At 45.0% G+C, this 21,747-nt stretch overlaps 3 protein-coding genes across 8 annotated transcripts in view; 2 read left to right on the top strand and 1 right to left on the bottom strand.

Moving 5' to 3' along the window:
• Positions 1 to 9,395, top strand: part of RHPN2 (rhophilin Rho GTPase binding protein 2) — a 70,882-nt gene extending 61,487 nt beyond the window's left edge. For both annotated transcript variants that reach the window (XM_069549002.1, XM_069549003.1), the window contains 4 exons: positions 2,923 to 2,999; positions 3,291 to 3,437; positions 4,100 to 4,255; positions 8,089 to 9,395. In XM_069549002.1, the coding sequence (XP_069405103.1) occupies positions 2,923 to 2,999; positions 3,291 to 3,437; positions 4,100 to 4,255; positions 8,089 to 8,349 (641 nt within the window). In that variant the 3' untranslated portion in view covers positions 8,350 to 9,395. The remainder of the gene's footprint in view (positions 1 to 2,922; positions 3,000 to 3,290; positions 3,438 to 4,099; positions 4,256 to 8,088) is intronic.
• Positions 9,396 to 11,454: 2,059 nt separating this feature from the next.
• On the bottom strand, positions 11,455 to 14,830 carry FAAP24 (FA core complex associated protein 24). 2 transcript variants are annotated; one of them, XM_069549004.1, is made up of 5 exons: positions 14,643 to 14,830; positions 14,229 to 14,347; positions 13,969 to 14,108; positions 13,657 to 13,809; positions 11,455 to 12,042 (listed from the first exon to the last, which is right to left on the bottom strand). In XM_069549004.1, exons 1-5 carry the CDS (start codon positions 14,750 to 14,752, stop codon positions 11,794 to 11,796), a joined length of 771 nt encoding a protein of 256 aa, XP_069405105.1. In that variant the 5' UTR covers positions 14,753 to 14,830; the 3' UTR covers positions 11,455 to 11,793. The 2 variants fall into 2 exon arrangements, with proteins under 2 accessions (XP_069405105.1, XP_069405106.1); XM_069549005.1 differs by having other exon boundaries at positions 14,533 to 14,660.
• A 31-nt stretch (positions 14,831 to 14,861) lies between these two features.
• The window catches only part of CEP89 (centrosomal protein 89), a 77,528-nt gene continuing 70,642 nt past the window's right edge, over positions 14,862 to 21,747 (top strand). For 2 of the 4 annotated variants that reach the window (XM_069548998.1, XM_069548997.1), the window contains exons 1-2: positions 14,862 to 15,066; positions 18,322 to 18,428. In XM_069548998.1, coding sequence (XP_069405099.1) covers positions 15,028 to 15,066; positions 18,322 to 18,428 — 146 coding nt within the window. In that variant the 5' untranslated portion in view covers positions 14,862 to 15,027. The remainder of the gene's footprint in view (positions 15,067 to 18,321; positions 18,429 to 21,747) is intronic. The other 2 variants (XM_069548999.1, XM_069549001.1) reach the window with 2 other exon arrangements.

The raw sequence follows: 21,747 nt of genomic DNA, 5'->3' as shown, positions 1-21,747 counted from the left end.
GTATTTTATTATTTTTGATATAATTGTAAATTAGATTGCTTTCTTAATTTCTCTTCCTGATAGTTTGTTATATACTGGATTTGTTTATATAATGGATTTCTGTTTATTGATTTCATATCCTGCAACTTTACTGAATTCATTCATTAGTTCAAATATAGTCCATGGGTTTGCACAGAGTCAGATATGACTTAGCTACTGAACAACAATTAGGGTTCTCTGTTTGTAGTAGTATGTCATCTGCTCATGGTGACGGTTTTACTCCTTTCTGATTTGGATGCCTAATAATTTTTTTTTCCTTGTCTAATTGCTATGGCTAGGACTTCCAGTACCATGTAAAATAAAAGTTGTAAGAGTGGGTGGGCATCCCTGTCTTGTTCCTCATCTTAGAGGAGAATTTTTCAAGGCTTGTCATATGTGGCCATTATTATGTTGAGGCTTGTTCCCTCTGTACCCACTTTGTTGAGGTTTTTTTTTTTTAAAAAAATCATAAATAGATGCTGATGAGTTTGTTTCCGATTCCACATATAAATGAGATCTTGTACCACCAGCACTTTCTAAGCATCTCTAAGGTGTTGAGCACTGTCTTGAGTTTAGAAATACGGAAATAAACTGGTTAGTTGCTGCAGCCCTTGGGGAGGTAGTGGTCAGTTCTGCCCTGAAGGGCAGGAGTTGGGAGGTGGACGGTTGCCTGAAGAGGTGACCTTTCAGTTAAAAATGACTAGACTCTTTCCAGGAGTTAGAAGAAAGGGAGTGAAGTAGCCCAATTGAGGGAACCCCCCTTTGCCCAAGCCCCCTCCCACCCGACTCCCTACACCTCTGTCCCCAGTCTCTGAAGTTCCATCCCATTTTCAGGGACAAGCTTCTAGAGATAGAACCCCTTTCAAGCTAGAATCCCGAGTTTGTCAGTAGTAAAGTTGGCTAATGTCTGTTGAGGATTTGAGATCTGCCAAGGAGTTGATGGACAGGGAAGCCAGGTGTGCTGTGGTCCATGGGGTCGCAAAGAGTTGGACACGACTGAGTGACTGGACTGGAATGAACTGAACTGAACTGAACTGAACTGAGGAACAACATTAAGCCTCAGATGTATATAGAATTTCATTCTACTCATTCTCACCCTTGTCTTAAAGATGAGGCAATGCAGGCGTAGAGGGATCAAAGTCTTTGCTCCAGATGACCAAGATGGTTGGTGGAAACAAGAATGCACTCAAGAATTCTCCTTTATGGACACAGGCTACTTCCGTGGCAACCTTGTCCATGCAGTGCGGTCTGTGGCTACAAAGTAGAGACAACCTCCATAGGAGGGAGACGCACAGCTCCTGGTGAGGTTTTCTGGGGGTGGTAGCACCAGTCTTGTAGTAGATGAGCAGCCTGCCTGAGCCCAGTGCTGTGTGAAACAGAAAGAAACCACAGGGTTATCCTGTGAATACAGAGGTTCAGCTTTCTTGGCATTGCCAGTCTTCTTCCCCAGATTTTCTTTTTTTTATAAATTGTTTTTCATGTATTCTTAGCCTGCACTGGGATCTTTTGATAAACACTGACTAGCCTTGTGGGAAGGGTTGGCTTGTTGTTCAGTTGCTAAGTTGTATCCGGCTCTTTGTGACCCCATGGACTCAGCATGCCAGGCTTCCCTGTTCTTCACTATCTCCCTGAGTTTGCTCAAACTCATGTCCATTGAGTCAGTGATGTCATTCATCTCATCCTCTGTCACTCTTTGTCTGCTCTTGCCCTCAGTCTTTCCCAGCATCAGGGTCTTTTCTAATGAGTCATCTCTTCGCATCAGATGGCCAAAGTGTTGAAGCTTCAACTTCAGCATCAGTTCTTCCAATGAATATTCAGGATTGATTTCCTTTAGGATTGAATGGTTTGATCCCCTTGCAGTCCAAGGGACTCTCAAGAGTCTTCTCTAGCATCACAGTTCAGAAGCATCAATTCTTCAGTGCTCAGCCTTGGTCCAAGTCTATGGTGCTTAGACATCCAAATCTTATGGTCCAACTCTCACATGTGTACACGACTACTGAAGAAACCTTAGCTTTGACTGGACGGACCTTTGTCGGCAAAGTAATGCCTCTGCTTTTTAATATGCTCTCTAGGTGTCACAGCTTTTCTTCCAAGGAGCGAGCGTCTTTTAATTTCATGGCTGCAGTGCCATGAGTATGATGGCGGAGCTATTTAGCTATGGATGCGCGTGATTTGGCAAACCCACTTCTCACTGTGAAATCCTCACGTTGCATGTTAATAATGAAAAGGGGAAGCACGTCTTGCCCAAAACTTAAGTGTTGAAAGCATGGTATTTCCCCAACAGCCACACCTGAAATGTAAGTTACTTCTCAGTAGGATTTTATGAGTATCAGAGGATGTCCACTAGAACAGGGGTCCCTAGCCCCTGGGCCTCAGACCGGTACCAGGCCATGGCCTGTTAGGAAACAAGCCTCCCAGCAAGAGGTGAGCAGGGGGCGAGCCAGCAAAGTCTTACCTGTATTTATAGCCGCTCCCCATCGCTTGCCATTACCGCCTGAGCGCCATCTCCTGTCTGATCAGCCACAACATTCAATTCTTGTAGGAGCATGAATCCTAACCCTAAAGTCAAGGCAGAATATCCTGAGATTGCCATAAAATAGAAATAAAGTGCCCAATAAATGTAACACACTTGAATCATCCTGAAACCATCTCTGCTCCCTGATCCATGGAAAAACTGTCTTCCACAAAATGGGTCCCTAGAGCCAAAAAGGCTGGGGACTGCTGCACTAGAATGCAAATAAGCTCCCTTGAAGGCAGGGAATTTGTGTTATATCACTATCTGTCCCAGCCCCAGAGTGGGGTATAGCTCATAGTAGATACCCAAATGGACTTAGGCCTGGGTTTTCAAAAATAACTTTCAATTACAGAATCACTTATGCTTTTACTTTTAACCTTCTTTTCCAGCTAAAACTGAGCGAGAAGTTGAAATTATACTCCCACAGTTCTCTAAAGTGACAGTAACAGACTTCTTCCAAAAGCTGGTATGTTGAACATTTATTTCATAATGACTTGAGGGGAAGGCTTTTTTATAAGTTGCAAGTATGTAGAGATGCTATATAACATAATTTTGTTTTAAATATATCAATCTTTTAGAGAAAATGGCAATGAACGTTCTTGTATGACTTTGTAGCGCAGATTATTGCAGATGGTATCAGGAGTCTTTTGACCAGGGCTGAATGAAATCTGTAAGGACGACAAGGCATCATTTCCTTTAGCTTTCAAATGCCTGACTCAGCCTTCAGATCCTAACCTAATGATGCTCTTTTCCCAAGGGTCCTTTATCTGTGTTTTCGGCTAACAAGAGATGGACGGCTCCTCGAAGTATTCACTTCACTGCAGAAGAAGGGGACTTGGGGTTCACCCTGAGAGGAAACTCCCCAGTTCAAGTCCACTTCCTGGATCCATACTGCTCTGCTGCGGTAAGCATGGATCCTTCTAGATTGGAAGCAAAACTCACTGGCACCTTTTCAGACAGTCAATCTGGTAAAGGACAGAGTTAAGTGTTAGCTGCTCAGTCATGTCTGACTCTTTGTGACCTTATGGACTGTAGCCTGCCAGGCTCCCCTGTCATGGGATTCTCCAGGCAAAAATACTGGAGTGGGTAGCCATTCCCCTCACTAAGAGATCTTCCCAACCCAGGGATAGAACCTGGGTCTTCTGCTTTGCAGGCAGATTCATTACCATCTGAGCTACCAGGATAAAGAGTGCTGTCCACACAAATATACTGGGGTGATTTGATTTAGGGCTCTTCTAAGTAAAAGGCCTGGTTTTATGTGCAAGGCCTTTCATACCTTTCTTGCCCAAAGAGAAACAGATTAATTTTTGCCTTTTTTTCTTTTAAATTGGAGTATAATTGCTTTACAATGTTGCGTTTCTGCTGTACAACAAAATATATCAGCTATTTGTTTTCATGTATCCATCTGTCTTGGGCCCCACCTCCTATACCCTCCACACCCACCACAATTCTTGCCTTCTTGAAGTTAACTTATGCAGATAACTATTTTGTTAATGAACTTGGGAACTACTGCAGGGATTTCAGTGAACAGAATGTTGACCTGTATTGAAATCATGTGTTTTTTAGGAGGCAGGAACCAAGGAAGGGGATTATATTGTTGCCATTCAAGACGTGGATTGTAAGTGGCTGACGCTGAGTGAGGTTATGAAAATGCTGAAGAGCTTTGGCCAGAATGACATTGAGATGAAGGTCGTGAGCCTCCTGGATGCCACATCGTCCATGGTGAGTACTGATGCCCCCGGCAGTAAATAGTGATGTGGAGTGAAGTCAGGGTGAGTCCAGCCTCAGAGGTTTTTACCAGGACCCCTGCCGCCTGCCTGCATTTGTAACATGCCACAAATGACTGAGCTCCTAAGCTTGTCATCACTGAGAATGTGTTCAACTTGGGTCAGAGAAATCACTGGAAAGCTTTTTTAAAAAAAAATCTTAAAGATAAAAGAACCAGTGGATCTATCTTTCTGATTAAATTCTTTTCCATTGCAAAAGTGATACATACTCATGGTTTAAAAATATACATATTCAAATGGTACAGAAGGTGTGTGGCAGATGCTCTTCTCAGGAGTGTTAGCACTTTCCTGTGAGATCTCGGGACGTGTCTGAGCCCGTGCAAGTTCACAGGCACAGTTCTATTCTTCTGTGTCCCCAAGGAGGAGGAGCTGTCGCGTTCATGCTCTTCTGTACTCGCTGCATTTAATTTTGTACATTGGATACTTCTGTTATTCAGCAACTATTGATTGGGCATCAGTTGTGTGCCAGGCTCTTCTCAGGTGTTGGAGCTCCAGCTGAAATAAGATAAGGTCCTACCCCACAAAGCTGGCATTAAATAAGTAAAGAAGTAGTTGTGATTTTGGTAAGTGCTGTGAAGGAAATAACATGTGTAATGAGCTAGGATGATTGGGGCTGGGAGGGACCTCTGGGCAGGGCTGCACTGAGGCTTGACTGTCAGGAGGAACCAGCCATGTGAAGAGGTATAAGCAAAGCATACGGGGACTTCCCTAGTGGTCCAGTGGTTAAGACTCTGCACTTCCAATGTAATAGGTGTGGGTTCAATCCCTGGTTGGGGAATTAAGATCCCACATACCACGCAGCATAGCATGCCCACCCTCCCACCCCAAGAAAAAAGAGCATATAGACAGGGGCACCAACAGGTGCAGATACCAGACCCACTGGCAGGACTGAGCTTCACTTGCTAGAGGAACTAAAAGGCCTTTCAGCTGGAGCATCGTGACAAAGGGCCAGCGTGGTGAAAAATGAGGTGGGAGACAGGCAGTGCTTCCTTGGTAGTGAAGGAAGGTTGAAACCTTATGAGATGGGGAATGGTGTGCTCTGATGTTTATTGTAGAAGGCTCTCTTGCTGCCTGGAGGCTGGCCACGTGGCTGCAGAGCGAGCTGGCCGTGGCAGTCACCCAGGCCAGTGATGTTAGCAGCTTTACACTAAGGGGTGGAGAGAGGTGGATGTGCCTGTGACTTAACTGGGAGGCAGAGCTGACAAATTTGTAGATGAGTTGTGTAGAAAGGATGGTAGACAAGGGGAGGGCTCCTTGATTTTTGGCTTGAACAAGTGCATCATTTTTCATTATGGGAAATCCTGGGGCTGGGGGTGAGGAGGGCAGAGGAGAGAAAACACAAGTGCTGTGCTGTGAGTGTTTCACGTGCCATGAGACACCCAAGAGACACGTCAAGGTGACGTAGGCAGCTGAGTAGTCACATCTTTAGTTCACGGAAAATGTCAGAGCTAGAAATAAATATTTGAGGATCATCAGCATAGAGTTGATGTTTCAAGCTGTAAGACACTAAGTGAAATTACCCTTGAGGGGTTGAGGGCTGAGGACTAAACCTCGAAGAGACACCATAAGCATCTGGGGGTCAGGAAGATCCAGCCATGTGAAGGGGCACATATGGGGGACTTCCCTGGTGGTCCAGTGGTTAAGACTGTGCTTCCAGTCCAGGGGATGCAGGTTCAATCCCTGGTTGGGGGATTAAGATCCCCAAGTAGGAGCGAAAGGGAGTGCAAAGTAGATGTGAAGGTGGGATAAAAAGGGGCTTCTGGAACCAAGAGAAGAAAGTCCTGCAGAGGAGAGTGGTGGTTTGTATTGAACACAGCTAAGAGGTGGAGAACGATGTGAACAGAGCTGATTGTTGTACCTGGCAGCAGGGCAAAAGGACACTTCGTTTGGGCCGCACCGCATGGCACATGGGATCTTAGTTCCCACCAGGGATCAAACCCGTAACCCCTGCAGTGGAAGCGCAGAGTCCTAACCACTGGACCGCCAGGGAAGTCCCCCAGAGGACACTCTTTCATGGGGAAGTAGCAACAGAACTCAGACTAGAGAGGGTCAGAGAGTGAATGAGGGTGTGACTCCATTAAGAAGTGTTCAGAATACGCAGATTCACAGAAACAGAATGTAGGTTAGTGCTTACCAGAGGCTGGGGCACCAGGGAATGAGGAGAAGCTGCTGACGGGTACAGAGTGAGTTTCTTTCCTGTCTTTTTGGCCACGCTGTGTGGCTTTTGGGATCTTGTTCCCCAAGAACCCAGGCCACCACAGTGAAAGTGCCAAGTTGCAACAACTAGAGCACCAGGCAAGTCTAATGGGCAGTTTTATATTAATAGAAAAGGAGAAGCGTCTTTATCCAGAGGTGCCGAACTCAGGAGGGATATTTTATCGTGAAGTGCCCTCCTTTCTTGCTGCACCACTCAAACTCCTTTCCTGGATTTATATTATGAACAATGTGCCCAATGGCTTCAGATATATATTGTATGTCTGCTTATACATACAGCCTGATTTCAGTGCCTGGAACAAGGTAGATGGTCAGTAAACATTCTGTGAGCAAAGTAATCTCAGTATTAGGCAAACCTTAGAAGCATGTGATAACTCCCATGGAAGTCTTTAGAAAACAAATTCCTTCACATTTCCCATTTGAGTCCTGCACAATCCTAAAAAAGGTAACAGTAGTGTTGAGTGGGCATGGAGTTCACTCGGGGAAGCTGGATAAGTTCTGGAGGTGGGTGGTGGTGATGGCTGCATAGCAGTGTGAGTATACTTAAGGCCACAAGTCGTTAAAATGGTAAATTTTATGTTTATTTCATCAGTTTAAGAAACTGGAAAAATGTAATCATAACCTTGTTACCATGGATTCTGTTGTCCTTTAAAGAGAACGTGCTTAGTCACTCAGTTGTGTTTGATTCTTTGCAATCCTGTGGACTGTGGCCCACCAGGCTTCTCTATCCGTGGGATTCTCCAGGCAAGAATACTGGCGTGGGTTGCCTTTCCCTTCTCCAGGGGACCTTCCTGACTCAGGGATTGAACCCAAGTCTCCTGTATTGCAGGCGGATTCTTTACCATCTGAGCCGCCAGCCATGTCTACTGATGTGGGCTGAAATCCAGGATACATTAAGCGAAGAAAGCAGGGTGTAATCCCGTGTACACAGTGTGTTCTTAAGGAAAGACAAATGGTGCTGTATACTCGAGACATATCAATACCTGTATATGGATGTTATCTCTACAAATGTAACAGATAGTGGTTGCCTCAGTGGACAGGGCTGAAAGGTAGGAGGGACACCTGCTGTTCACCTGATGCATTTCAATACTGTTGACCATGAGTGTGTATCACTTTTTCAGATGTAAATGACCTTTAAAAGTGAGTAGTGGTCCCTAGCCTAAATGACTGCTGTTGAGTATATTCCTTAAGAATTGTCCTTGTTCGTAAGAACCGAATCCTATATCAGCATTAGTCACTGAATCTCAGAATTATATCACTTAAAGAGGATGCCGTGAGTGCAGAATGTGAGTCTCAAAACTTGGCAGTCATTTCTCTGACGCCTTGATTTCTAGCCATTTTTAACCGACACTTTAAAAATGGTTAAATGAGATCTAACCATTCTTTTCATAATTTAAATCATGTATATAGATTACTTCCTATAACAGAAAAATAGGTCTGCCTAAAATATTCATTTCACTATAATCACAGCATATCAAGACAGGTTTTGAGAATAAAAAGAATTATTTGGAAGATAAAACAACCGTTTAACCGTCCTTCTTTTTCTGGGTACAGCATAGTAAATGTGCCACCTACTCTGTGGGCATGCAGAAGACTTACTCCATGATCTGCTTAGGCGTCGATGTTGACGACAAAACTGATAAAACCAAGAAAGTCTCGAAAAAGCTCTCGTTTCTGAGCTGGGGCACCAACAAGAACAGACAGAAGTCGGCGAGCACCCTGTGCCTCCCGTCGGTTGGTGTCGCAATGCCTCCGGTCAAGAAAAAGCTCTCCTCTCCCTTCAGCCTTCTCAACACCGACAGCTCTTTGTACTGACGTGAAGAAGCGAGAGCGCTTCCCATACTGACTGGACCTTCGTGTTTGTGCCACAGAGGAAGATTTCTCAATATGCTCAAATCCCATCTTCTCAGAGCATAAACATACAATTGATATGTCCTTGAGTGTAAGTAACAAGAAGCCTCTAGAAGCTTGTGGAAGACAAACTTAATTAGGGGAGTCTAACCATACTGCTGCAAGTTATTTATTATATAAAGTATTGTAAATAGAATAATGTGGAAATATGGCTGTTTTTAACGACTATAATTAGGACTCTTAGTTACTTAATGTCAGAGTTCAGTTAAGATTTCCTATATGGGTCCTATTAGTAAGTTTTTAGGCTCGGGTGATACATAGATTAATTCCTTAACTTGGAATTCAGATGACCCCAAACTCAGGCAGGGGGAGGGGCTATAATGCTAGATTAAGTGTTACTGAAAACTGTCCCAAAGACCTGCTACCTAAGGGGGAATCATTAACCTAGAACAAGATTTTACTATTACTTCTAGATAATATCAGATAAAATCTAGTGCCAAATTTGTCATGACTTTAGATTAAAAAAAAAAAAACATTTAGGAGCAGTTTTTCTTCCATTTTATGTCACTTAAAAGTCGCTAACACAGTGGCAGTGTTAGATGAAGATGCCGTCTACAAGGTAGATAATACACTGTTTGATACTCAAAACATTTCTCATTTTGTTTAAAGTAGAAAGTACATAATTGTATATTTTAAGAGTCTTTAGGAAGGGTTAAAAACATTGTACAAAGTCAAGATGTAAATGACTCAAGTTTAGAGCTCTATTTGACTTTGTAAAATGACACTGGTTTATCTTGCTATACATTGGATGACATAGTGATTCTAAGATTCACTGTTGACATAGTATAAGTTATATATCTTCTACAGATATAGCACTGCCGTGTCATTTTGAGAATAAATGAACTTAAAATATTTTCTAGTGTGTAATGTCAAAAGGGAAGCAACCATATTTGGGAAAGTGTATCCACTGTTCTTACTGATATTTTTGTATAAATATTTAAGTAAACACATTCATTTGCCTCAGTTAATGGTTTCCACTTTGATTTCACTTTCTTACCCTAACGCACAGAAGTTTTATTGTACTTGATTTTTAGAAGTTTGGACTTTCCTGGTGGAGCAGTGGATAGGACTCTCCCTGCCAATGCAAGGGACATGGGTTTGATCCCGGGTCCGGGAAGATTCCACAGGCCGCAGGGCAACTAAGCCCCTGCACCACAACTATTAAGCCTGTGCTCTAGAGCTGGGTGCCCCAGCTACTGAAGCCCAAGTGCCCTGGAACCAGGCAGCCACAACTCCTGAAGCCTGCACACTCTGAGGCCCTCGAGCCACAACTAATGAGCCCTGTGTCACAACTCTGGAAGCCTGAGCGCCCTAGGACCATCCAGTCACAACTACTGAGCCGTGTGCTGCAACTACTGAAGCCTGTGCGCCCAGAGCCTGTGCACCCCAAAAGAAGCCAGCACCACGAGAAGCCTGAGCACCAAAACGAGAGAGTAGCTCCCGCTCTCTGAAGCTAGAGAAAGCCTGTGTGCAACAACTAAGTCCCAGTGTAGCCAAAAGTAAATAAATAAGCAGTGTGTATGTAAAAAAAAAAGTAATAAAAAAAATTACTGGGACTTCCCTGGTGGTCCAGTGGCTAAGACTCTGCCCTCCCAATACAGTGGGCCCAGGTTCAGCCCCTGGTCAGGGAACTAGACCCCGCATGCGGCAACTTAGAGTTCGCATGCCACAGGTAAAGATCTAGTGTGCCACAACTAAGACCTGGGGCAACCAAGTAAATATATAAATATTTTTAAAAATTACTAACATTTCACAAAATAGGACTTTGAAGCTTTCAAGATGTCTTAGTGTCCTTGAAAATGTATGGCCTCTTTAATTCTATTTTTTTTGTGTGGTCTTTTTTAAAAAATTGGAGTGTAATTGCTTTACAATGTTATGTTAGTTTCTTGTGTACAATGAAGCAAATCAGCTATATGTATACATATATCCCTTCTCTCTTGGATCTCCTCCCCTCAACCCCATATAATCTATCTCAGTCACCACATAGCATCAAGTCGAGTTCCGTTCGCTATAGTCAATTCCCACTAGCTATCTACTTTACACATGGCATGCATATATGTCTATCACAATCTCCCAATTTATCCCATCCCCACCTCTCTGTGTCTACCTGTCCATTGTCTATATTTGCATCTCTATTCCTGCCCTGCGAATAGGTTCTTCTGTAACATTCTCCTGAATTCCACACGTGTTAATATATTTGTTTTTCTCTTGACTTACTTCACTTTGCATGAAAGACTAGGTCCATCTACATCTTTACAAATGACCCAACATCATTCTTTTTGATGGCCGAGTATATTCCAATATGTGTGTGTGTGTGTGTGTGTGTGTAGTTGTTGTTGTTCAGTGTGCTTATTCTTTGGATGAGCGATTGTACATTTTGGTCTCTAGCCCCAGCTCTCCTCAGCTGGCCCTGCCACTGCCCTGTGCATCTTTTGGTTGCTGGGCTATCCATTTACAAACACATTCTTCCGTCCCTCACACATACTGGCTTTTTATCTTACAGTGGGAACTCCAGACTCCAGGCCTTGTGTGTTCAGAAGACGTGCTTAGTGATTATAAACAAACTGTGCAACTACCAGGAAGGGAGACAGAAAGGAAGAAAAAAAGGCAGTACAATTGTTTGTTGACACTGGCAGCTACCCTCACAGCACAGGTATATTAAGATCAGACCTGAAGAACAGTGGCTCTGCCAGCAGGAACAAGGAGCTTATGCTAACAGTGCTTCATTGTAGGTCTGTTTCCTTTAAACAGTCATTTCCGCCACCTTCCATGATAGATAAGGTCAAGGTCACACAGTAAAATCCTCCCAGGCTGGCTTTCTGCTGAATCTGAGGTTCCCTTAGGAAAGTGCCCACCAGCCCACGTCATGCCAGCAGGATGAAGGCAGTGCCGTCTGGCGCAGGCCCACTAATTGAAGTGCATGCCTAAGGCCAGAGAACAGCGCAGGACCACTGGCAGGTTCCATTCAGGCCTCTTCTCATCTTTTCCTAATTGTAAAAGGAACTCTGCTTTTTTTAGTTTAAATATTTGCTTGCAGTTTATTTTGGTTTTTCTAAATAGACATTCACATCTGTAAACAATAGGATTTTGGTTTCAGCCCCAGCCCCCAACTCCTTACAAGTTTTTGCTCTCATACATTGTCTAGAACTGCCATTTGTTGTTTAGCCGCTAAGCTGTGTCCAGCCCTGTTGTACTTCATGGACTGTTGCACACTAGACTCCCCATGGGATTTCCCACGCAAGGATATGGGAGTGGGTTGCCGTTTCCTTCTCCGAGGAACTCTTTTCTTAGTGTGAAAAGAAAACAAGATCCTGCAGTCCCATGATGAGATGCCCATGAGAGGAGCCCTCACCTGGGCTGGGTGAAGAATGCATGAATGCGCCGGGCTGCTGCTGGTCCTACTACCGCCTCCAGTTCTCGGAGAGACGCATTGCTTAGTTGCTGGATACTTGGAAACCTCTGAAGCAGGAGGGGGGCTTTCACTTTCCCCACTCCTGGGATCTGCTGCACACTTCGGAGGAGCGCCGGCTCAGAGACCTGAGCCCGTTTCTTCCTGAGAAAAGGGTTTTTACTGGGCTCTCTGGTTTGCTCTTGAACCTGAACGGAAACGAAAGAAGCACATGAGCGCCCTCTAGAGGACCTGTGGTTTTCTTAACCTTTTGTTTAGCGGAAGTTTAGTTTTAGTTTTTCCATGTGGTTCAGCTTGATTTACCACTATAAATGTTCTCATATGTGCCATGAATATAAATTTTCAGGCATCAGTAAAATTATTAAAAGATGAACAGCATGACTACACAAAGGAGTGAGAGGTAAAAAGTAATCTACAAAAACTTGAATTTTTAGAATGCTTAGGATAAAAGCAATGAAAACCTACACTAAAGAATTCAAACATGGTCCTATGGTCCACTAAGAAACATTTCAGTGGTATAGGATTACATGATGGCTCCACCTGCCTGATACAGGGCTTGGAAGAAGCTTGCCTATCAAAGGAGAAACCCAGTCTTCAGTTAGAGGTGGATACAGGAAGGCACATAGTAACAGCGTTCAATCAAAGTGAGTCAGGAAGAGTGAAGTAAGAGAAAAGAGCAGTGTCTGGAGAAGGGTTTGTGAATTATACAGGGCTGTTTGCATTTCCAATGTGGTTCTCAACCCCAGCTGCACATCAGAGGGAGAGATTTAGAAACAGCACAACAAAAATTGACGCATAAGCCTGACCCCCATGTTCAGATTCTTAATTTGTCTGAAGTAAGGCTCATGTATCACTTTAAAAGTTCCCCAGGAAATTCTAATCTCATATGATATCACTTCTGTAAGGAATCTAATTTTTTAAATAAATGATACAAAGGAACTTATTTGCAAAACAGAAATAGACTTACAGATATTAAAAACAAAGTTATGGTTACGAAAGGGGGAATGGGGGTGGGAGGAAGGATAAAACAGGATTTAAGATTAACATACACCACTATATAGTGTATGTACAACCAACAAGGAACTACTGTATAGTACGGGAACTCTACTCAAAAATCTATGATAATCTATATGAGAAAAAATATCTCAAAAAGAACGAATGTATGTGTAACTGAATCACTCTGCTATATACCTGAAACATAACACTGTAAATCAACTATATTCCAATAAAATTAAAAAGAAAGTTCCCCAGGAAATTCTAATGTACAACCATGCTGAATAATCAATGAGGACAATGGAAAACCACTAGGTTAAAAAGAAACAGCACATGAACTTGCAGACAGAATTTCTGATGCTGAACAGAAGATATGGAGGGATGAGGCCAAGGAGCCACTGACAACGTCACCAACTTAAATGCAGAACAGTGCACGAAGGAGTCATCGTAGCCTGAGAGGTTAAAAATCAGGTCTCCAACTTGTTCACCTTGTTATATGCTCGCCTAGACAGGGCAGTGTTCCTGCCTGGAGAATCCCAGGGACGGCCGTCTCTGGGGTCGCACAGAGTCGGACACGACTGAAGTGACTTAGCAGCAGCAGCAGACAGGGCAGCAAGCTCAGCTAGCTGCAGAGGGAGCTTCTGAGCTTAAATTCATCAAAAAGATTTTAGAAACCAATCCAGAGATGGATAAAGACTGGCTTCATGGATTATACAGCTAATAAGGGCAGGTGTCAGAAAAGGATCCAGGAAGATCAGTCAAAAGTCCTAAACCAGGGTTACTGTGGAGGAGTAGGAATGGGTACTTACCAACTGAATAAGGAGGCAGGATGCTTCCATCTGGCTGGCTACTGGAAGCAACACCATCCCAAGATCTAGAACAGTAAACTTCTGTACAGCTGGAAAATACTGTTCACTCATCTGCGTTTTTTCAACTACCACAATCCCTTGAAGTTTATTGGACTTCAAAATTTAAAAAAAAAAAAAAGAAAAGAAACAGGAAACTATTCTGTAACAAAATTCCATTCAAGATAAAGCAGCTATCCAAGGGTGCAATTGCCAATGGTTTTATACAGATTATTCCAAGGGAGGGGGAAGAAGTCCATTTAACTCAGTACTTACATTTCTAACCCGAACAAGTCTCTTTCTGTAGCCATTTCCTGCCACCAACTCAGCTTCGGTGATATAAAGAATGCAGGATTTGCTAGATAAGTAAAAATCTATCGGTGTCAGGCCATCCTCAAAAACGAGTTTAATTTTCCCTTAAAACAAAGAGAAGAAAATAAGTTCCGTGTTCATTAGATGAAAACACGGCAATAGATGGAACTTTTTAAAAAGCAGGATGAGGTAAGAGAGGGCTTATTCAGAGGGAGCCCACTGACCTTGCATTCCCTGTGCCAGCTGCGAACCGCGCCATTTCTCATTGGCCACAATGTGCCCAAATGGTACATGCATGGGGCCAGTGCCATCAGGGGGGTTGCCTTCCATCAGCGGCCTCGATCTAATGAGGGGAATGCAAGACGGCACTTAGGCAGATTCTCTAGGACACAGCCCATTTCACTCGAAGCCCGGGCCTCTTTGGCAGGAGCCCGACTGCAGAGTGTTCTTTAAAAGGCTGGATTACAGGCCAAAGTTTAAGAACCAGGAGATTCCTGTCCTGGAAGAAGCGTCCTTTATTTCCGTCACCTGTCTTGCCCCTGAAACCCTGGCTCGGTCCGCGCCGTGGTTCCTTAGTCCAGTCCAGGGCAGGGGCCGAGCTGGCCTCGGCACCAGTTCTGGGTTTCCCACAACATTACCTGCTGAGCGACACATCCGGGTTGCCTCCGGAAAGCCTCGCTACTCTCTCATCTTGCCCGCCCTCCGCCTCCTCCGGCGCCGGATAGGCTATAGCCTCAGAGATCGACATCTGATCTGACCAATAAGGGAATGGACAGCGAGGCCCTGGTGAGAATTTGCGTGGTACTCACTGGTTGCCAAGAGCGACGGACGTGAAGTAACCTCCTCTATGATTGGTCGGAGCAAAAGCGGAGCCAATGGCAGACGTAGTTGTTGCGAAGTCCGTAGCTGAGAAAAGGCGTCTGGGGCTAGGCCAACTCGAGGGATTGGCAGACTTTAGGGAGTGGTCCTCACCTCCGATCTTCGTGCAGTCCAGTAAGGGTCTGGCCATCAACCACAGCAAGGATGCTCCTGGGGTTTCAGAGAGGCCGCAAGAGGAAGTATGTAAGTATATCTGCACCCAGCCTGCGTTCTGGCCCGTGGGGCCGGGAGTTAAGTGGGGAGGGGTTGGGATTTGGGATGGAGGCAAGATAGCGGCTCAACAGAAAGTGGTTTTCCTTTCGAGAAGCCCAGCTGTTTAGTGTTTAGAACATTAATTTTCTATTCTAGTGTCGGCCTCAGTTGATAGGACTCGCCCTGTCTCGCCTGTAACTTTTGCTTGGGTGTCGGGGAGTTCACTCCTGCCGACGCACTACTGTCTAGTTCCTGATGGGATGTCATTCTGGATTCCTCCCTCTGCCACGTACCACGTACACTCCACCATGTGCATCGACTAGCCATCCCGGTTCCTACCCCGTCCTCCAGCATCTACCTGGACTGCTGCAGCAGCTCCCTTTCCCTATGTCCATTCTTCACCGAGCACCCAAAGGGATTCTTTTAAAATGCAATTCTGATTCGTGCCCAATGCCCTCAAGCCACACACCTGGACGCTCCAGCTCTTTCCATCTTGCTGTTCCTTCAGCCTTTACTTTTTCTTCTGCCTGGAATGCTTCCCTCCAAAACTTCCCGTGGAAATTCTTTCACCGGCTGCACACTCTCCCAGGCTCATTCGTTGACCCCTCTTCCTACTAGGGAGCCTGATACCGACAGTTCTTGCGCCCACCATCCACCCCCCGCCCCCAAGTCTATTTATCCTACCAGTGTACTCATTGCTGTCTTTTCCAGTCCTGGTTTCTCATTCCGTGGGTCATCATCATAACCACTACTTTCCACCCAAGTCGCCTTCCTCCTGTGTTTCTTTTTCATACTTGCCTGGTGAACCCCCAAACCTGCTTAGATCCAGTTCTTCATAAACTCAGTACTTTAAATGCAAAGAAAGCATTTTGATAAGGGTACTCCTGAACTCCCTTTCAAATTGGAATTCCTAAAGCATGTCTAACTCAGCTTGCTGTTCTTGGCTGTATGACTTGCTGAAGTCATTTTTGGGGGTGGGGGTGGGGGCCTGTGCTGGGTTTTCTTGCAAGGGCTGAGGACTTCTCTGGTTGTGGCACGTGGGCTTAGTTGCCCTGAGGCATGTGGGACCTTAGTTCCCTACCAGGGATTGAAACTGCTTCCCCTCCATTGGAAGGAGGACTCTTTACCACTGGACCACCAGGGAAGTCCCCTGAAGTCATTTTAGACAGGTGGATGTTGAGAAGCAGTGACGGGATAGTTAAAGCATATTTTGCCATTGCAATTTTGCTAACTCATCATGTTTATTGATGTTTTTATTGTGTTACTGAATTCCTGCTGTGTGTGTGTGTGCCAGATACCCCACAATTGATTGAGAGCCTGTGGCCACACTGACTAAAGGGTAGACAAACCCATAAGTCATTCAGCACAAAATGGTAAGGCAGAAAATGCTCTAGCTGTGGGTGCCAGGGAAGGGGCTGCAAAGTCAGCCCGGAGAGTTGACCCAGGCCTTGGGAGGAATAAGGAAGGAGAATTACAGGTGGAGAAAACAGTGTATACAAAAGCCCGACAAAGGATGAATCATCTGCTGTGTGGAAATGGGAAGGCAGTTTTGAGTGCCACAGCATGGAGATACCCTTACAGTAGCAATGAGGAACCATCGCTAGGAACCAGCTGACAGCAGCCTCAGCAGCCTTCTGGGACACAAGAGGACATTTCTCTGTCAACAAGAGAGGGGGGCTGCCCACGGGAGTTTTCATGCTGGGTTGAGATAGGACCATCCTGTGTTTTAGAGACTGGAGGCAGGAGAACCACAGTTAGGAAGTGATTATCGTGGTACAGGGGAGATACACTTAGCCTGCTATAGGAGATTCACTCCATCAAAAAAATAAACAGAACTCACAAGGCCTTTTTGGAGGACCTACTGGATGCTATCCTCTGGGGATTCAAAGGTGAAGAAAAGGCTTTTTTGTCCTTGAGCCTCTGCCAGGCGGGGAGGGGTAGGAGAGGCAGCAGACAAGTGTATATCCTGGACAATGGTGGCACAGCAGTGGCGGCTCTGCAGCTCCTCCTTTTAGGGTTGGCCATGCACGTGGATTGGGTTCGTGGGGGTGGGAAGGCCTGCTCATCCCTCGCTCTTGAATGCTCAGACCCCTGGCTCTTCCCCTTGGTTGTGCCTACCACTCCTTGGTACCTTGTGCCCATCCCAGCCTGACTAGTCTTCCCCAGGGCCAGTTTCAGTGGGTGCTTCTAAGTCACAAGATTTCCTTAGTCTGGTATCAAAACTCTTAAATGGAAACAGTCCTCACTGTACCCCCAGCCAACTGTTCTGGCCGCTCCATCTCAGATGCCTGTGTACTCCAGTGAACTGGAGTATTTATTTTCACCACGTTGTCACTAATGTCTTGCTTCATCCCTTTGTCCTTTGTTCATGTTGCTCCCTCCTCCTGGAATGTCTTTCTACCCCATTTCCTAAATGTGAAAGCAGTGGGCATCTTCGAAGACCCCGTCTAAATGCTCTGAGATTTTCTCCAACAGGACATCAGTGATCCCCTTGCTGGCCCCAGACCTGAGGGAGCCCTTCTCTCCCTGGGTCACCTCAGCACATTGTCTTTACCTCTTCCGTGGTGCTTTCCATAATTCTGTGTCGTATTATAAATAGCTGGGTGTTTTTCTTCTGGACTCTCCCTCCTTAAGGATGAGGACCAGGTTTCTTCAATGCTGTCATGGCATTTTGCCTTTAGTAGGTTCACAAGAATGGCTGGTGCACAGAAAATGAAGATTGGGCTACACTCACAGACAGCCCTGCCTAAAGCCGGGTTGTCTGACTTTCATTGTGTGTAGGAACCAGGTATTAGGCATCTTCAAGGTAAACGACCTAAAATCCTTATTAAGCCCTTACCAGGTGTTAGGCAGTGTGCTAAGTGCCAGAGTTCCAGGGTTGATAAAGACAAGCAGGTTGTCTCAGGAAGCTTCTGTTCTGCGGCAGGGGAGGGGACGGGGCGGGCAGCAAGTGAGTAGGGTCAGCAGGGGCAGTGCTGGGAGCCAAGTGGGGTGCTGGAGGGTGACTCTGGGTCATCGTCGGGGAAGCTGTTCTGAGGAAGGAAGAGGGCTCCACAGAGGGCAGCTCCCTAGGGGGGCATGCTTGCCTGGCTAGATAGGGATGGAAGATGGTGGGGGGAGGATTGGGCCTCTGATGGGACTAGATCCCTAGGTGACCAGGGCAGGTGTCCCCTCCCAGACCCAGGGAGGGCTGGTCGCAGGCCTAGAGATGATCCCGCTGACCTCTGCCGGCTTTCATTTGTACAGAAACACATCATCCATGGCCTTCTCCCTGCAGCCAGCATCGCACCGAAGCCCGCTGTGCCCCGCACACCCCCTCCGCGCAGCCCCAACCCCTCTCCAGAGAGACCAAGGTGAGTCAGGTGAGCAGGCACCGAGGTCGCCCCTAAGCTCAGCCATCAAGTGCTGGGTCTTGGAGCTGTTAAATGGGTAAGAAAATCAAAAGTAGAGTGATTAAGATCACTTTGAAATGCTATCCTGGTTCCATAATGAAGCGCTTCTTATGGTTTCTCCATGGGCTCATGGTCTGTGGACCATCACGTCTGTGGAGTTCTCACATTTCCCGCCAGGCTTCTTTGTCTGTAGGATTCTCCAGGCAAAAATACTGGAGTGGGTTGCCATTTCCTCCTCCAAAGCAAATTTTCAAGATAGAAAACACTAAAGCCCAAACATTTAGGTGGAGAATATGTTAAAGAGTATTTAAACTATGTATATAATTTTCTTTTTAAATTCAAGTCTGCCTTTCAGAAGAACTGCTTTGCAGGAAGGAAGGAGAAGCAAGTTCACTTGTCAAAGCCTAGGATTCCCCCTCCTCTGGTGCTCCTGTCACACCAGAGAATGGACTTTCTTTTGTACTTAAGGCCCCTGCCTGTGTCCTCTTAAGATTTTGGACACAGAAGAATTTTAGATCATTCTTTATTCATAAAATACGTGGATGCATGGCTTTAACTCTTAACAATGACAGATAAGTTTATTCGAGGGTAGTACCTTTTTAAGCATCTGCCTACAATGCCTACCATGTGGGAGACCCAGGTTCAATCCCTGGGTCAGGAAGATCTCCTGGAGAAGGAAATGTCAACCCACTTCAGTATTCTTGCCTAGAAAATCTCATGGATGGTGGGACCTGGTAGGCTACAGTCTATGGGGTTGCAAAGAGCTGGACACGACTGAGCGACTTCACTCCCCCTCACTCCCTGATAATAAACACTTCAAAGTATTTTTGTGCTAAATCGCATCAGTCGTGTCTGACTCTTTTGCAACCCCATGGACTCTAGCTCGCCAGGTTCCTCTGTCCAGGGATTTTCTAGGCGAGAATCCTGGAGTGGGTTGCCATGCCCTTTTCCCAGAGATCTTCCCGACACAGGGATCAACCCTCATCTCTTATGTCTCTTGTATTGGCAGGCGGGGTCTTTACCACCAGCACTACCTGGGAAGCAAAATATTTTCAGTTTTGTTTTTTCCTTCAGTGCAATCTTAATAACAAGAATAGCCATTTACTAGTCTTTATTTTGTGCCAAGGACTCTGGTTAGTGCATAAGAAGCCTTGTTTCATATCATCCTCTCAGCAAGTCTGGGAGAGAGGTCCTGTTGGCGGCTCTGTTTTGATTCAGGTGTTAGTTATTGACCTAGAGCCTGGTGGTTGGTGGGTGGTGGCATTGCTGCGATGGTTTGTAGGTTTGTCTGGCTCTTCAGTTTTTGTGTGAAAAACTCTTAAGTTGTGTCCTTGGAACCTAAATGTTTTTGGAGACTTCCCTGGTGGTCCAGTATCTAAGACTCTGTGCTCCCAATGCAGGGGGCCCAGGTTCAATCCCTAGTCAGAGAACTGGATCCTACATTTTGTAACTAAGACCTGGCACAGCCGAATAAAAGCAAAAACAAGAACTTAAATGTTTATGTAGCAGCTGCATTGTGGCCAGTGTGCTGTAGACTCATTAGAAAATCTCTATTGTCTCCTATGTTTTCCAAAAATATATTTCTGGATTGTAATTTTTTCATAAGTCCCAAATAATCAACATGCTACTGCTAAGTCACTTCAGTCGTGTCTGACTGCGCGTTCCCATAGATGGCAGCCCACCAGGCTTCCCTGTCCCTGGGATTCTCCAGGCAAGAATACTGGAGTGGGTTGCCATTTCCTTCTTCAATGCATGAAAGTGAAAAGTGAAAGTGAAGTTGCTCAGCCATGTCTGAATCATAGCGACCCCATGGACTGCAGCCTAGCAGGCTCCTCCATCCATGGGATTTTCCAGGCAAGAGTACTGGAGTGGGGTGCCATTGCCTTCTCCAATAATCAACATGGTTTTGGTAAATTTGGGCTATTTCTAGATAACTTTTTTTCTGAAAATTAACATTCAAATTAATGTTATTCCACTGGCATTATTCCAGTTTGCACCTAGTGTAACAGTGTAAGAATTTTCTATTTCCTCCTTCCCATCCTTTGCTACTGTTGTTTCACATTTTAATTCTGTATGTTGTAAATCCCAAAGCATATTGTTCTTATTTCTGCTTTAGACAGTCTTTTATCTTTTTTTAAAGCAGTTTTATGGTATAATGGGCGTATAATCTTAGATAATTAAAATGAATACTTTGATAAGTTTTGATGTGTGTTTGTACCCGTGAGACCATCACTATCACTATCAAGACAATTACCGTACCTGTCTTCCCGCTCTCTTACTTCCCACATGTCAGCCCCACCCTCCCAGGCAGCCATCCATCTGCTTTCTGTCTCCATAGATTAGTCTACATTTTCCAGTATTTTATAGAATCGGAATTACACAAAACAATTATGCTGATTTCTTACACTCGGAATAATTATTTTGAGATGCAGCCTGGCATTTCACATGATGTACTCTGCATATAAGTTAAATAAGCAGGATGGCAATATACAGCCTTGATGTACTCCTTTCCCAATTTGGAACCAGTCAGTTGTTCCTTGTCCAGTTCCTTCTCAACCTGCACGCAGGTTTCTCAAGAGACAGGTAAGGTCTGGTATTCTCATCTCTTGAAGAATTTTCCACAGTTTGTTGTGATTCATACAGCCAAAAGCTTTAGCATAGTCAGGACATATTTAACCTGCTAAGAAACTGCCAAACTATTTCCCAACTTATTATTCTATGTATGGTCCTACCAGCACAGTGTGAGTTTCCATTTCTTCATATCCTTATGAACACTTTTTGGTCAGGTGTGTGTGTGTGGTTTTACAAATTTATTTGATGATTAGGTATTAATTCTCATTCATGTTGACTGTATAGAGATTTTTTATAACCCCTTTAAAAAACATTTATTTATTTGGCTGCACAGGGTCTTCATTGCATCGTATGGGATCTTTGTTGTGGTGCACGGACTCTGTAGTTGTGGCAGTCGGCATGTGGGCTTAGTTGCTGTGTGGCATGTGGGCTCCTCACGACCTGACCGAGGACAGAACCTGTGTCCCCTGCATTGCAAGGTGGATTCTTAGCTGCTGGACCACTAGGAAAGTCCCCTGTTCGTAGGTTTTTGAAGGTAGGGACAGATGCATAGGTAACAGTGTCCGGAGCTTGTTTGGTGAATCTGTGTCTTCATGACTCCTTCTGGACAACCATACTGATAAAGTCTAGGACATTCTTTATCCCTTTGGCCCAGACAGTTCTGTTGAGCCTGGAGTCGATGTACACATCTGTATAGCTCCTGGCAACT

The sequence above is a fragment of the Ovis canadensis genome, chromosome 14, assembly GCF_042477335.2.
Source record: "Ovis canadensis isolate MfBH-ARS-UI-01 breed Bighorn chromosome 14, ARS-UI_OviCan_v2, whole genome shotgun sequence".
NCBI lineage: Eukaryota > Metazoa > Chordata > Mammalia > Artiodactyla > Bovidae > Ovis > Ovis canadensis.
This window is presented reverse-complemented; position numbering and strand designations above follow the sequence as displayed.